The sequence below is a fragment of the Chroicocephalus ridibundus genome, chromosome 2 (assembly GCF_963924245.1).
Source record: "Chroicocephalus ridibundus chromosome 2, bChrRid1.1, whole genome shotgun sequence".
NCBI lineage: Eukaryota > Metazoa > Chordata > Aves > Charadriiformes > Laridae > Chroicocephalus > Chroicocephalus ridibundus.
The window spans coordinates 3,558,762-3,575,005 of NC_086285.1; the positions used below are offsets into that span (position 1 = coordinate 3,558,762).

Here is a 16,244-nt window from a genome sequence, read left to right on the forward strand (position 1 = left end):
CTGCCAGCTTCAACGAAGGAAGGATGACAGAAAAGCCAGATTTGAGAGGCACCTTTCAGAGAAAACCCAACATGGGCATTGATAGAAAGACCATGGCATGGATTGGTATAAACCAAGTTCACGCTCAGCCGCTGGAATTAGTTCATACATTCCTGCAGAGGTGGAGTCAGAAAACACAGATATTTAGTGCTTTTACACTTGAATTTCTCTAGCTGAAGGCTATTCTTAGCTGTCTGCCTCGGAAACCAAAGGTTTTCAGTTCTCTCTCAAACCGGATGACTTCACGGCTGCACAGGGTAATGTAACACCTTTCCCCCTCTGTCGTAAGCGGAGAGTGCTTGCCTAGCTACGGTTGCTGTATTTCTCATGTGTACGACTGTAACATGACATGCAAGTGCAGCGCTCACTGGAAAATGATCTAGTGTGAAAGTCAGGAGGGATTATGAGTACTCTGAGTGGTTGCTCTTTCGCTGCAGAAATCCTCATCTTACTAGATTATCCCAAAGTGCAGTGGCTTTCTGAGTCTTAATTTATCCTGTTACCATTGCACTCGGAAAGCTTTTCAGGGTTCCTGTACTCCAGGGCTCTGCTGGTAGCAAAAAACTTTCCCTGTTTAAGGACAGCTTGAAGGTTAGATGCTCGGCGTTGAGTACTGTGATGCAGCTACGGCTTTTTGGTTTCATATTAACAGAACCAGGTGCTGCACACCTTGGGACTGGGCTCGGTGTGTAGCCAAAAAAGCTGATTCTGCAATCTCATTATTTCAAGATTCATGATATCAAATCAAATCCTTATTTGCAGAGGACCAAGGCTTCCTGTCCTGAAAATGGTTTTCCTCAATTTCAATGGAACATCACTAACCAACTGCAGCTGAGGTTGGAAATGTCATCTGAATGCTTGTTTAACTTTAAAATAAGTTTCTAGGACAAATTACTGGCTAGTATAAATCACTTCATAAGCTGATTAAAAGATTTGGTCACATTTCCTACGACTATAAAAATGTTTAATGTTAAAGGCCAAGAATGCAGAGGACAAGTGAGCATCTGGAATATTCCTGCCCTGCTAAATAGAAATTTTAAATACAGTACCCATTTACTCAAACTGGTTTGTGACTCGTTTGTTTAGAGCAGCCTTCATATTCACGATCTGAGTTGTAGATGGAAGTTGGAATGTTTGTCTTTTTGCAACCAGTTTTGAAGGCAAACCATGGTGTGTGTTTGAGCTCTTTTAGATCCAAATTGCTGCTTCATCTGCAAATGGGCTCACGTGTGCCTTTGAGCTTTGCATCACTCACCAGCGACTATGTATGCTGCCTCGTTAATGACATCTTAATGACAATGACACCCCCTTACACCCCTTCTACAGTCAATATAAACAGAGGAGCTCAAATTTAGAGCATGTAAACTGGGTTGCTGCTTCGGCTGACTCCCTGTAGGACCTCTCTCTTTCCATGGACTGTGCAATATTGATGGCAAGCCTATGGTGTGGATCCCGGGATTGCATGTAGTGCCGTGGTCAGCAGTGAAGGAGCTTGACCTGAACTTACCCCTACTCCTTGTCCTCCCAGGCAGCTGCTGCCACTCAGAGAACAGACATGACAGAGACGTATGCAGAGGAGAAAGTCATCAAGGAGGAGTAAAGGATGGCACTAGGAGGCTGCAGGGAGTGACTGGGGGGAGGAAGGCAGTAGCACAGGTTGTGGAAGTGCAATGTGCCCTTGTGGCCAAGAAGGCCAATGGTCTCATGGGGTGCATTAAAAAGACTGTGGCCAGCAGGTTGAGGGAGGTCATCCTCCCCCTGCCCCACACTCTGCCCTGGTGAGGCCACATCTGGAGTACTCTGTCCAGTTCTGGTCCTACAGTTCAAGAAAGACAAGGAGCTACTGAAAAGAGTCCAGCGGAGGGCTATGAAGGGTGATCAGGGGACTGGAGCATCTCTTTTGTAAGGAAAGGCTGAGAGACCTGTGTCTGGTTTAGCCTGGAGAAAAGAAGACTGAGAGGGGATCTCATCAATGCTGATCGATATCTAGAGGTGTTCGGAGGAGGGGCCAGACTCTTTTCAGTGGTGCCTAGTTGACAGGACAAGGGGCAACGGACACAAACTGGAACACAGGAAATTCCATCTCAACATGAGGAGGAACTTTACTTTGAGGCCAGCAGAACACTGGCACAGGCTGCCCAGAGAGGTGGTGGAGTCTCTGTCTCTGGAGACATTCAAAACCCACCTGGACACGTTCCTGTCCAACCTGCTCTAGGTGAACCTGCTTTGGCAGGGGGTTGGGCTAGATGATCTCTGAAGGTCTCTTCCAACCCTGACTATTTTGTGATGGGGTTCACCATAACTGCCAGGGAGAACCAAGAGCTTCCCAAGTCACCTTAACCAGGTGAGGCCTGAAGCTGGGTAGAGGAATTATCTTCCATTCTGGCACTGCAACTGAAAAGCAATGGCTGCCCCATACACTTACTAGTCCAGTGTTTATTTTGGAGCTTGTGCTTCTGTAGAGCAGTGAAATCACGGACTTCAATGCTCAAGTACATACCTGGAACTCAAACAGGCAAAGGCAGCCTATGCTAAATGCTGGGCAGTTGTTGTTATGTGATGTCAATCATGTAGGCATGCCAGAAATATTTTATACTTCTTATGCAGTTATTTATTACAGTAAATCAGTGGAAAAGTACCTGAAGGGGGCCTACAGAAAAGCTGAGGAGGGGCTGTTTACAAGGGTATGTAGCGATAGGACAAGGGGCAATGGTTTTAAATTAGAGCAGGGTAGGTTTAGATTAGACATTAGGAAAAAGTTCTTTACACTGAGGGTGGTGAGACACTGGCACAGGTTGCCCAGAGAGGTGGTGGAGGCCCCATCCCTGGAGACATTCAAGGCCAGGCTTGATGAGGCTCTGAGCAACCTGATCTGGTTAAAGATATCCCTGCTTACTGCAGGGGGGTTGGACTAGATGACCTTTAGAGGTCCCTTCCAACCCAACACATTCTATGATTCTATGAAAAAATGGGAGACCCCATTTATTTAGGGTCTGTCTGTCCTCCCACATCTCAAATATACGCTAATATAAAAGCTAACAGGGACCACACCAGTTATGGGTAAAAGGAGGACCAGATAAAACAACCATTAAAGTAAACGGTAAAGATGCAGTTTATCAGTCAGTCCTACTTAGCAAGGTGACAACTGAATCTTTTCAATGCATAAAACTAACTATTTACACAGGGTATCCTTTTGATGCCAACTCCGCTTGTTGAGATGGAAGCTCTAAGCGGTACTGTGGAAGAAAGTGACTTCAAACACTTCATTCTTGTTGCCTGTGTTAAGTATTAAGAGAAGATTCCTTATGGCCAGTTTTCTGAAAAATTAGAGATTTCTGAGGAAAGAAAAGTATATTTCAAATTTTGTAGGCCAGTTTTATGAATATTGTAGGCCCAGTACATTTCCATATTGAGAGCTGTATCTTTGTCATTTCTTTAGGATTGAGTTACAATACCAAGATGCTGGTAAATTCCTGTAAATAATGTGATAGTTGAGACGGCAACTCATAATTGTGGTGTATTTGGCTAGTTCCAAATGTGGAGTGTAGGATTATCATAAAGACACAAAGCGGGAAATTTATCTTTTGTCTTCATTGTAAGAAATTTGTAAATGAAGTGCTGGAGCTGTTCCTGAAGACTAGTCAGAGAGGTATGATAATTATATGGACTGTGTTTTGAGGGTGCATTGTTCTGTGTGATAAAAAGAACTGCAAGTTACTTACAAAAAATGATCCTGTAGAGCACCTACACAGAATACATGTAATATCTTCTTGTTGAAAGCTAATTTATTTATATCTTATGTATTTTTTTTCCCTAATGTTTCCCTATTTCAGAGGCAGAAGACGCATTTGTCAACAAGGAGAAGGTGCAGAAAGAGGTGAAAGCTGCACTATCAGGAAATGCCACCCTGAGCTGCGAGGTGGCCCAGGAGAAGACCGATGTGAAATGGTACAAGGAGGGCAAACTGATCACCTCGAGCAAGAAGTTCAAGGTGGAGTCGGAGGGCAAATCGCGTCGTCTGGTGGTGGGTCAGGTGGAGAAGAAAGATGCTGGGGAGTACACCTGCGAGGCTGCTGGCCAGAAACTGACCTTCAAGATTGTTGTTACAGGTGGGAGATGTGTTCTTTCTCATCACAGAAAGGTCCATGAGGTCCCCTTATGACAGAGCAAAATGAATCACTGTCTGGGCTCCAGCGTCTGTGTAGCCTAGATCTTCATTGAGTAGTGTGGGAGATCAGGGCAAGCAGCTTGTGTGCATCCACTGTCACACAGATGCCTCTAGCTAGATGTCCTCATCTGTGAGCTGAATCCCACTTGGTGGTCCTTGTTGTTTTTTAATTTCAGAGTAAAGAAAAATTAAACAGGTTTACATGTGCTGTTGTAATATCTAGGGATAAAGGTAGGGTCAGCTCCCAGATGCGTAGGAAAATAGGTCTGGAATCATGCTCAAGAAGTACCTACAGTGGGCAAGGCTTACACTGGAGTCCCAGTGGCCGGTGAGATCGGGCCCTTATGTGTGCATTACATTAGGGAAGAAAAAGTCACATTTCTTGTGGCTCCAGGGGGATGGGAAGAACCTTAACTCCTGGAGCATTGGTTCATTTTGCTCAGGAATGGCTGATGTGTTGTCCTCAGGGTGTACAGAGGGCCATGTCCTGTCTAAGTGTATCTTAGGTGTGAGTGGGACCATTCCAAAATGACAGAGTTGCAGGAAGGTCTCATGAGCAGAGTGTTGTATCTGGTTGTGAACATTTTGGACAAAATGAATATACCTGTGATTTTGAATTGCTTCTCTCACCCCACAGAAGAAGAGGATGCATTTGTCAACAAGGAGAAGGTGCAGAAAGAGGTGAAAGCTGCACTATCAGAAAATGCCACCCTGAGCTGTGAGGTGGCCCAGGAGAAGACCGATGTGAAATGGTACAAGGAGGGCAAACTGATCACCTCGAGCAAGAAGTTCAAGGTGGAGTCGGAGGGCAAATCGCGTCGTCTGGTGGTGGGTCAGGTGGAGAAGAAAGATGCTGGGGAGTACACCTGCGAGGCTGCTGGCCAGAAACTGACCTTCAAGATTGATGTCGCAGGTGAGGGATTATCTTACCAAATATCTTTTTGCTGTAGGTATAATGAAAGTTTCCTACTGACATAGATTTACTTCCAGCCATGGTCTCTATCGGTTTACAACGGAACTTAAGTGGTTATTCTTAAAGGTCGAGTATTAAATGCTTTGGGAAAAGTCCACTTAGGCTAATATTCTTTCCCTGATTTTGACCAGCAATGATTATTAAGAAAAACGATGTAAGAATAAGCCAAGGACACAACAATCCTTCCATGCTTTAGGAGTCTGTAGTTCCACTCTAAGAGTCTGTAGTTTCCATTTGTGCTGGGACAGAGTTTTTCCTGCCTCATCTATACAAGACATGTCTTTGCTGAGAGAGTTTGGCAATATGACTTCGTGAGGACTTACACAACACATACAACTTTGAAGGTGAGTTCACATCAGCATCCAGTAGTTTGTGTATGCTGGTGAATTGGTGAATCATCAGTGCATACATTTCTGTCCTTGCTGCTAGTTATTTTTGAGGAAAATATTACCCGGTACTTCTTTTCTCATCATCCTTGCCTCTGTCTTGTTTGAAAGGGTTATGAGGAAAAAAAAAACAAACCTAAATTTGATGTAGGTGTTTTTTTTCTGACTCTGGACCAGAAGAAAACCTTAAAGATGTGTGCAATTAAAAGCATATCCCGGGAAGCGATGTGTGACAATTCAATTGGATTTGGAGCAAAGATTTGCCCTGTCTTTCTTTCAATGAATTCACTCAATGCTAGAATCTAACCAAGTCTAGTAGGAAGGGTGTGCATCTACGCAGCCTGGTGCACCAGCCAAACCTCTGAGCTATTTATTTTGGACCCAGCTATGAGTGTGGTTATGTGCCTTCCATGCTGGAGGTGGCTTGTGGCTGGCCTGCTCCCAGCATGGCCGGAGTAAAAGCATGACATTAGAGCACTGAGACTCATGTGACTGCCGGTCGTGGGACTTGCTGAGGTACAAAGTTATTTGGTTTCATTCTGGTCGCTCTGCCATGTCTGCATTCTGTGATACGCATTGCTGGGGGGTGAGACTACAGGGAAATTAGAGACAAATTTGCCTCGTTCTCCTTTGTGGATGGCAACTCTCCTTTGTGCCAGAAAAACTGTGTTAACACTTATTCCATGTCTCCGTTATGTGACTTTTTTTTTTTTCCCTATAGCTCTGTGCAGGCTGTAGGAATAGCACAGGGTAAGACGGAGATGATTATTTCAAACAGTGAATGTCTTTGATAGCAGAAGCTGTTAGAAAAATTGTACCAGATTATAAATGAAACTGTGAAAGGCGGAAATTAACAAACACTGTTTGAAGGAAGAGCTCTTCTCAGCTTCCTGTGGAAAGATCTTCTCACCTGGGACCAGGAGAACTTTAATCTCAGCTGGATGCAACAGGACACTCAAGTTCCCTCAGCTGTTGTTCGTGCTTGTAACCTAGCCCAAAGGTGTTTCTCTGAGCAAGGAAAGACATTGACAGAACTTAACGTCAGGTTGTATGAGACCTTTGGATGAAAACCCAAAGATTGGCCTGCTTTTAGGCCTTCTGAGAAATAATCGTATTCGTGAGAGAAAATCCTATGTCTTGGACATTGGGAAATAGCACCGTTCTCTGCAGGTTGATGTGGGGAGAACGTCACTATTGCCAATCTTCTCTGCATCTCACATCCTCTCTGTAAACAGGGATAAGAAGAGTGTCCTACCTTATGGAAGTGTTTTTCATATGACAGGCTTTGGGATACTTGGGTACCATGGAAAAGGGGACAGGCATTTTGTTTGCAAGACATAGATGAGTGTTGCCCAAGCCCGTTGCTGCCAAAGAGAGGTTGTTACTCAGATTTTGCAAATGGGTAAACACGAGAAAGGAGAGCAGAGAAGAATAGGCTCCCTCTTGCCACCGAGAGGTTTACTGGTCACTTTAAAGGCAGAAATGGTGGGAGCCATTTGGGTTCCCCTTCAAGATTGCTGGGGAAGTATGCTGTAGAACCAGAACTGGAAAATGGATCCTCTGACCCTCTGTGCTTTCATCCTAGATCACCTTGTTTTTTCACCTTGCTACAACTGAGCAGGCGTACCAACTAGACTTGGTGTAGAGATGTACCATTCACCTCAGGGAAATTCACTCAACTGAAAGCTCTCATTGAAGAAAGTTGCCCAGGATGGAACATAATGTGTGAGCTTAGAAGTCCCTCACTCAGTTAACCTCCTCGTGTAACCTCCATTGCTTTGTAACGAAGGGCAAAACATCTACCTAGAGTGAGGGTAAGAACCAAAATAAACAAATTAGCCTGTAGGACAACACCTTTTAGGAGCTTTGGCTTGTTTTCTTCAGAACTGTGATACAAATATCTCTGAAACATGAAACTCACGCTCTCTGCATCATGACCTGCTTCTTCCCTTGTCTACATATATTTCTGGTGCTGGAATACCCCTTGCTAGGTGTCTTAACCTCATTCACGAGCTTGGATCCAGCCTGACTTTTGGCAAATCTTGCTTTATTACTGCAGTTCCTGATCTCAGAGACACAGCTTTCCAGCAGAGCTCTCCTTTTCTCCTTTCCTTATTTGTGCTTTGCCTTTTAAAGGATTTTAAAGGGCAGTTACATATTTTTTAGCTGGTCTTGCTGATCTTTTCCTTTCAGCTTTTCCACTAGGTAAGATGTAGATTCTGAACGCTCTAATGTGAAGATACCAGGTACTACATTGAGTCTTGAACAAATTGTTCATCTTTTCTTCCTGAATCAGTTGTCATGATTCATACAAGTTTGCTATTCCTAAATAAGTATGTTACAGAGAGATTTTTGTTAATGCCTCTATTTACTTTAGACTAGATCATCTTACGATCCCTATATCCAAGGTTAGTTCCCCTGCCTAGCTTCTAAAATTATGTTCTTGGAATTTGCCAAAATAAAGCCTAAAATCAAATTACTGTTCTTAATTCAATGTCTGCCTGACCGGAGAATTTGACATCTGGAAATCCGAGGTGCTATTGGCAGAGCTCCAACAGAGGCAACCAAGATGACCAGAGGACTGGAGAACGTCGTATTTCTTCAGGTTGGAGAAAAGGCAAAGGGGAGTGTTTATTGCAGCCTGTAACTACCTAATGGGAGGATATAGAGTCCACAGCTCCACGTTCTTCTCAAAGATGCATGGTGATAGGAGAAGAGGCAGAGTATAGCAGCTGCAACATGAGAGGTTCTGAAAAGATATTCAAAACTTACACCATGAGGGTGGTCAAGCACTGGAAGAGGAGCCTTGAGGCAGTGGCATCTCTCTCACTGGAGATATTCAGAACGCAATGGGACATGGCCCTGAGTAACTCAATGTAATTTTATCTGCTGTGAGTGGGGAAGTGGGACTGGATGACTTCCAGAGATCACTCCTCCTATCCTAAATTATTTTATGACTGTGATTTTTGTACTATTCGTAGCACATGTTCTGTAGAATATATCTGGGAAAGGATGCTGTTTCATAAGGACACAACTCCATATAAAACTTTCTGCAGGGACTCCAGTTGTTATGCATCCATTTCATAACCCTTATCGTTTTTTTTTTCCTGAAAATTACTTGGACCTAAGTATGAGGATGGTGCTAGCAAATGAATGATCCTGCCTGGACTATGGCCTGTTTACTGTGAATATTCAGCCCAGTCTTTTCTGCGAGTGAACAGGACATGTCCTGCTTCCCCAGGAGAGCCCATCCCGCTTGGCCTGCAGAGAGTGACCGTACAGAGTGTGTATGGGAAAGCTGATGTAAGCCTAAGGACCCGGCATGGCAGTTCTTGCTGCCCAAATGAGCAGCAGCCAGAAGCTGTGCCGTCTGAAAGCAAGCTGTTCCTGCCAGTGTTCCTCAAGCATTTGCTTCGCTCTGACTCTATCAGCCTTTTTAATTTTATAGCTGCTTTATTTAAACTGTAATCTACCAGGTGGTCTCCCATCGAAAACCCAATACCATATGGTCTTGGAGGCAAAGTTTTAATTTTCATGGGCTTTTTTCCAGTTTTTTCCTTCTTTCCAATCTTGCAGATGATGTGTTCGAACACAAAGACAAAGTGCAAAAGGAGGTGAAGGCAGTGCTGAAGGAGAACACCACGCTGAGCTGTGAGGTGGCCCAGGAGAAGACCAATGTGAAATGGTACAAGGAGGGCAAACTGATCACCTCGAGCAAGAAGTTCAAGGTGGAGTCGGAGGGCAAATCGCGTCGTCTGGTGGTGGGTCAGGTGGAGAAGAAAGATGCTGGGGAGTACACCTGCGAGGCTGCTGGCCAGAAACTGACCTTCAAGATTGATGTTGTAGGTGAGTGAATTTGCTGCATCTCTGGTTTACATCCTGAAAAAATTGAAGGAAAGCAAAGCTCTGTGGCTTGGCAAATTCCATCTCAGCAGACAGTGATGGAGCCAGCATTTAAATTCTCCCTGTTTACTCATGTGGTTGTGTTCAAACTGTTAGGTCTGTCTCCTTTCTTTGAAAACTAAGAATGCATTTCCATACCCCAAGCCCAGGACAGGCTGAGATTGTTGGGGAATTTCCCTGGCAATACGGTGGAGATGCACTGATAGCAAAATGAGAATTCAATAATTGCAGGAGAAATTAAAGGACACACAAAATCTTCTGAGCACAAGCGTTCTCTTGTGAATGCTCCTTCCTTTAATAAAGCATGTTTTTATTAGGAAGGATATTTTATTATGGCCTTTGCAAGCTAAAAGGAAATACTAGAATTGGTGTCAGAAGCCGTAGCTGAGGAAACCACGTCTCTTCACCATGACATTAGCAAGAACAGGATTTAACCTTGACACGTCCCTCAGTTGGATCTCGATAAATTTAAGGCAAAATGAGGAGTTCGTATATGAAATTGCCTTTTTTGATTCTGGCATGGTGTAGTGCGAATAAAATACCCTGGGGGTTGGCTACTTTTCATTCCTTAGAGAAAGATACTTCTGGGATGATGATATTCGGAGCATTTGGGAAATAAAGATATAGACACAGAATAGGCTCATAAAGTTTGTTTCCCAAAACTGGATTTGCTTTTGCTGGCAAAGCAAATTGCAGCTCTTGGGTTGTTTGGATAATTTAATGCTTGTCCTCTTACAGCAAATAGACTTCTAACAGACTGCATCCACGGGTGTGCTGCTGGGCTTCGGGATATGTGAAATTCTTTTCTCCAGAATTTGGAGAATGATAGTGGTGGAAATGAAAGCAGCTTTGGGGCCATCTATGTGGCCTTGGACTACCAGTAAAGGAGTCCTTCACTGGCACTGGATGTTATTGAAATGTTAACATTCATTGACAGTGTCAGCAGGGAATGTGAACGGGAAATCCATCTTCAGCACCACAATCCAGAGACTAATGTGTGCATTTGGGAAGGGGCGTATGTGTGAAAATAAATTTTCTGAATCTGCTCCTCTACCCTTAATTCCAGAGGCAGAAGATGCTTTCATCAACAAGGAGAAGGTGCAGAAAGAGGTGAAAGCTGCACTATCAGGAAATGCCACGCTGAGCTGCGAGGTTGCCCAGGAGAAGACCGATGTGAAATGGTACAAGGAGGGCAAACTGATCACCTCGAGCAAGAAGTTCAAGGTGGAGTCGGAGGGCAAATCGCGTCGTCTGGTGGTGGGTCAGGTGGAGAAGAAAGATGCTGGGGAGTACACCTGCGAGGCTGCTGGCCAGAAACTGACCTTCAAGATTGATGTCACAGGTGAGAGAAGATTCTTTCTCCCCTCCTTCCTATGTCTAGATTATTTAGAATAATGAATATTTTTTTATAGGAGTTTTTCCTCTTACGCTTCAAATTTTTGGAGAACGTATTTGGGGTGGCCTGGCTCTGATTGAGAAATGGGACAGAGTTATAAATACAGTTGTATTTATAGCATCTATGTAAAACTTGATAAAACCCTTAAAACAGGGAGCTCCATCCTTGAAAAACTTTGGAGCTACCCATCACTGGAGGAACAGGGCCGTGGAAAGGAAGGTGCTGATTGCACATCTCCATTCCCACATGTTGGTACAACCAGAACAATTCTGCAATGCAGCTGCTTCTCAGTGCATTTCAGAGAAGGGTCATGGTGCAGAGCCGTTGGCTATCTGCTTGATATCAGCACTCTTCCTTCTCTTGGAAGAGCTTATTTCAGCCTGGGGGTTGGATGTGATAATAAGACGTGATATATATTAAGGTCTCTAAGGCATCAGGTAAATGGCAAATAGGGAAAGAGTGTGTCATGGAGACTCATTTCAGAAGCATCACCCTGCTGGGGCTGTAGTGTAGGAAAATGGATTTAGCTTTCCAAATCCCTGCCTCCTGATGTGTTTGCTGGTGGGCTGACTAACGTGTCTACTGGAGAACCAGGGGGATTTCACCACTTGGGCGTAAGAAAATGAGATGGGCAATAACACTGTCCTAAACATGCAAGTCTTGGTCTTAGCACCCTTTGCACTGAAGAAAGTTACCTAGTGCCAGTAGGACAGTAATGGTGGCAGACACAACTATTGGGAACAAAAGGAATCAATGATATGGGGCTGTGACACAGTAAGGGAGAGTTCCTCGCAGTAAGAATTCGTTAGTTTGCACTCAACTTCAAGTAAAATATATCTTGCCTTGTCTGGGGCCTGCCATACAAATAATCCAGGTGATCTCCTAGCTTGCTGCCAGAAGTATACTAATCTTAGTGTGATTTGTGACAAAGCAAAAAAAAAAAAAAGCTTCTTTCAGGAAAAAAAAAAAGGACAACAAAAGAAAATAAACACAAAAATACTTACCATGGAACAGTTTGTGTGTTCTTCTAAGAACTTTAAATGTGTACTGTCAAGTCAGAGGCTTGGTTTCCAGTGTTACCTGTAAGCCATGATAAGAGGATCATGCAACATCATACCCTGGAGACGCTCTGAAATTCTCTTTCCAGAGCCAGAAGTTGTGTTTACGAACAAGGAGAAGGTGCAGAAAGAGGTGAAAGCTGCACTATCAGAAAATGCCACCCTGAGCTGCGAGGTGGCCCAGGAGAAGACCGATGTGAAATGGTACAAGGAGGGCAAACTGATCACCTCGAGCAAGAAGTTCAAGGTGGAGTCGGAGGGCAAATCGCGTCGTCTGGTGGTGGGTCAAGTGGAGAAGAAAGATGCTGGGGAGTACACCTGCGAGGCTGCTGGCCAGAAACTGACCTTCAAGATTGATGTCCCAGGTGAGAGAAGATTCTTTGGCACGGCCTTCCTATCTCTGCAATATTTAGAAAAATGAATATGGTTATATATTTTCTGGGTAAAACATTATAAAAACCCTTAAAACAGGGAGCTCCATCCTTGAAAAACTTTGGGAGCCACACAAAGGTGGCTGTAGGACAGGGCTGTGAAAAGGAACGTACTGATTGCACACCTCCATCCCCACATGTTGGTGCAAGCAGAACAACTCAGCAATGCAGCTGATTCTCAGTGGATTTCAGAGCAGGGTCAAGGTGAAAAGTGGCAGGGTGTCTGCCCAATGTTGGCATGTAAAACCCAAAGCAAAACAGAAAAACTCACCATAAAGCAGTTTGAATGTTCTACCAATAGTTTTTGATGTGTATTGTCAAGTCAGAGGCTTGGTTTCCAGTGTTACCTGTAAGCCGTGACAAGTTGTGATTGCACAACTCCACATCTTGGAGACATTCTGAAATTCTCTCTCTTTCCAGAGCCAGAAGTTGTGTTTACGAACAAGGAGAAGGTGCAGAAAGAGGTGAAAGCTGCACTATCAGAAAATGCCACGCTGAGCTGCGAGGTGGCCCAGGAGAAGACCGATGTGAAATGGTACAAGGAGGGCAAACTGATCACCTCGAGCAAGAAGTTCAAGGTGGAGTCGGAGGGCAAATCGCGTCGTCTGGTGGTGGGTCAGGTGGAGAAGAAAGATGCTGGGGAGTACACCTGCGAGGCTGCTGGCCAGAAACTGACCTTCAAGATTGATGTTACAGGTGAGACATATCTTGTCTTAATTACAGTAGAGGATAATAAAATAGTACATGTAATAGCTATTACACAAAGGCTCTGTTGCAATAGTCTGGGCTTTTTTTGCACCCTGTATTGTTGACCTGATTTTCTGTACCTGATTGCCTGGACTTGTAGAAGTGGGAATATTTGGCTCTAGTATGGCACAAAAGCCTATCTCATTCTTAGTCTATGTATATAATAATTGTAGAGGTAAATGTAATATAATTATTATAATAATATTCAATATATTATTCAGATCTCTTGTGTTTCTGGGATCTTAAGGGTTAATTCCTGTGCCCTGAACCTCTTGAAAGGAAAGGGCCATTCAAAAATCGATTTCTTATTAGACCTACGATCCCATTTCTGAAAACTGAGAGGCTGGAATATGCTTTTCATTTGCAATTTCATCAGGAGCACTCATCAAGATGGGCTTAAAACTCAGCACTTTTTTTGAATTTGTGCTGTTGTGTGTTTGACACCTCAGCCTTCTCAGATGCCCTACTACTTCTGCCAGGTGCTACATCTCCCTTTGTCGTGAAAGACTCCAAGCAATTGGTCTTTTGGAACAGGTTTCACAAGGTGCCCAAGCAGCTTTAAGCATGTCCTAAAAGGAGTGATGAAGCTGCAAAAAACCTCGGGTACCTTGCCAGCCATGATCCTGGCCTTCCTGAGCACGCAAGGGAGATCCTAGCTCCTTTGTCCCTTTGAAAGTCACATTTGTGACAGTGGAAGAGACCATGAAGAGTCTATTCCAGAAGCCCGTAGTGCTATAATTGTGACCTTGACATTTCACTATAGGTCTTAAGTAAAAGGAATTTGAGAGCTTTTGGTGATATGCAGGACAAGATGTGCTTTGGGAACATCGGAATTAGGTCACACAGAAGGGTAGCTATTGCCCAGTGAAGCTTTGGCAAGTGGCAACCTAAACATTTTCCAAACATCTGCACAGAAACCTGTAAGATTGATCTCATTTTAATCCCTCAATCAATATTTTCTTCTTTTTCTGCATTCAGAGCCAAAACCTGCATTTATAAACCAGGAAAAGGTCCAGAAGGAGGTGAACGCTGTCCTGACAGAAAGTGCCACCCTCAGCTGTGAGGTAGCACAGGACGCAACCGAAGTGAAATGGTACAAGGATGGAAGACTGCTCGTTTCCTCTAGAAAATTCAAAATAGAAACTGTGGGCAAAACCCGGCGCCTGGTTATAGAGCAGCTGGAGAAGAAAGATGCTGGAGAATACACCTGTGAGGCTGCAGGCCAGAAGCTGACCTTCAAGTTGGAACCAACTGGTGAGTGTTCACTTTGAGGTGCTAAGCAGCAGTCTGGGTGGCTTAGAGGAAAACTGGATATTCCCTACCCAGCGGCCACTTCCCTTGGAGCAAGATTAGTGAACCACATCACACATTCATTTGGCTTTTTTAATCTAGCAGTGTAGAGGTGGGAAATCTGGCTGAAGACTTATTTTGGCTACGGAAATGCTGCGTAGTTTTTTGCTTATCTCCTTTGCACCCCCCTTCACCCAACCTGCTTCTGTGGTGGGGGAGCTGAAAGTGGGAAGGTTTGAAGAGCAGCAAATAGAGCTGCGGAGAAAGGTGACTAAGAAAAGCTTGTTGTCTGCTGCGTGTGCCCCAAAACTGCTGCACGAGACAGAGAAGAGGCCAAGAGAAGGGTAGTAGTGCAAACAGAAAACAGGCCATATATTCAGGTTTGGCACTTTAATATTTCTTCTTAATTTATTCTAAAATCCTAAAAATGGAAGAGGAAAAATTATACAGGGGGTTTTTTTGTTTGTTTGTTTTTTCCCTAAGAAACAAGCTTTTTGTGGGCAGCAGATAAAATGTATATTTGTATTTCCTTTCCCTTGCTTCTCTTCTAAGCAAAAGCTCTGGGTTACCTGACAGATCATGTTAATTCTCTCCGCTCAGCACAAGACTATACCAGGCACAAATATTCAGCCATATTCCCCGGGTCATTACAGATTATGGATGAGCTGGTGGTGTGAGTCATGAAGACAAAGCAATAGAAAGTTGCTGTGTATTAAGGATTTGAGCATTAAGTTAATAGTTTTCCTATTTTAATATTTTTTCCTAGAACCAGAGGCTAAATTTGAAAAGAAAGTTATCCAGAAAGAGCCTCTCGTTGTTCAAGAACATGAAAGTGTCACACTGACCACTTCAGTAACGCCTGAAGCTGCTGTGGTGAAGTGGTTCAAGGATGGAACAGAAATCAAGGCGAGCAAGAAATATGAGATCAAGAGTGAGGGGGCATCCAGGACCCTGACGGTGAACCTGGCTGAGAGCACAGACACCGCCGTCTACACTTGCCAGACAAAGAGCGACAAGCAGGAATTCAAAGTGCAGGTGAAAGGTGAGCAGCGAGCAGCACACCGGTTATGTCCCAATCCAACAGCTACATTTCCCTCATGGGAGGGTGGAGGTGAGGTCCAAACTCTAAAACTGTTCCAACCTCAAGGCTTGAGTTGCTGCTGTCGCTGCTGTGGCTGCCCCACCATTGGCCAGCAAAGTTCTGCGTCCAAATACCCTATTTTTGTCCTTTGCTGGGCACTCAGGGGAGCAAGGAAGCCTATGATGGGTGCTTCTCCTGGCTTCTGCTCCCGACTATCAACATGCTGTTTCTGTCTCCTCCTAACGCAGTAACTGGGGCACAGGCAGAGCCTCAAGTCTTCCCTAGTCTGCTCACCAGCGTGACAAAACTGATGAGGATCTAGGGGGATGTTGTGTGAGGAGATCTGTGAGTTAGTCACATGGGGAAACAGGACCTGAATTGTGTCCTCCTCTGTTCCTGGGATGGTGCACCTAGGATGCCGTTCCTTAGTAGGCTGAGGGTATAAACTGACAAGAAGGATGAAGTACAGCTGGTCCACAGGTGGAGATGATGGGGTGATGTCCAAGAGCAAAGGCCTGCTCCTTTCTCTTCAGACACCCAAACTAGAGATGTTTGCAGCTGAGATGCACCCACTGAACTCCCTTTGACGTCATGGCAGAGAGCAGCTGCTAATAGGTCATGGTACTTCCGACTTATTGAAATGTCTCCTTCAGGATGAAAGAAATCACACCGTGGATTTATCTGACTCCATTGGCTGTGCCTTTAGTGACAGAAGACACAAAGGTGGCTGGGGCTTATGCATCTGTACAGATCTTTTACGCTTTGTCAGACA

At 44.3% G+C, this 16,244-nt stretch overlaps 1 protein-coding gene across 22 annotated transcripts in view; it reads left to right on the plus strand.

The window, feature by feature from the left end:
- The window catches only part of OBSCN (obscurin, cytoskeletal calmodulin and titin-interacting RhoGEF), a 200,494-nt gene that overhangs the window by 39,886 nt on the left and 144,364 nt on the right, over nucleotides 1-16,244 (plus strand). For 21 of the 22 annotated variants that reach the window (XM_063324255.1, XM_063324262.1, XM_063324258.1 and 18 more), the window contains exons 12-19: nucleotides 3,873-4,148; nucleotides 4,845-5,120; nucleotides 9,143-9,412; nucleotides 10,536-10,811; nucleotides 12,013-12,288; nucleotides 12,775-13,050; nucleotides 14,080-14,355; nucleotides 15,158-15,433. In XM_063324255.1, coding sequence (XP_063180325.1) covers nucleotides 3,873-4,148; nucleotides 4,845-5,120; nucleotides 9,143-9,412; nucleotides 10,536-10,811; nucleotides 12,013-12,288; nucleotides 12,775-13,050; nucleotides 14,080-14,355; nucleotides 15,158-15,433 — 2,202 coding nt within the window. The remainder of the gene's footprint in view (nucleotides 1-3,872; nucleotides 4,149-4,844; nucleotides 5,121-9,142; nucleotides 9,413-10,535; nucleotides 10,812-12,012; nucleotides 12,289-12,774; nucleotides 13,051-14,079; nucleotides 14,356-15,157; nucleotides 15,434-16,244) is intronic. The other variant, XM_063324260.1, reaches the window with a different exon arrangement.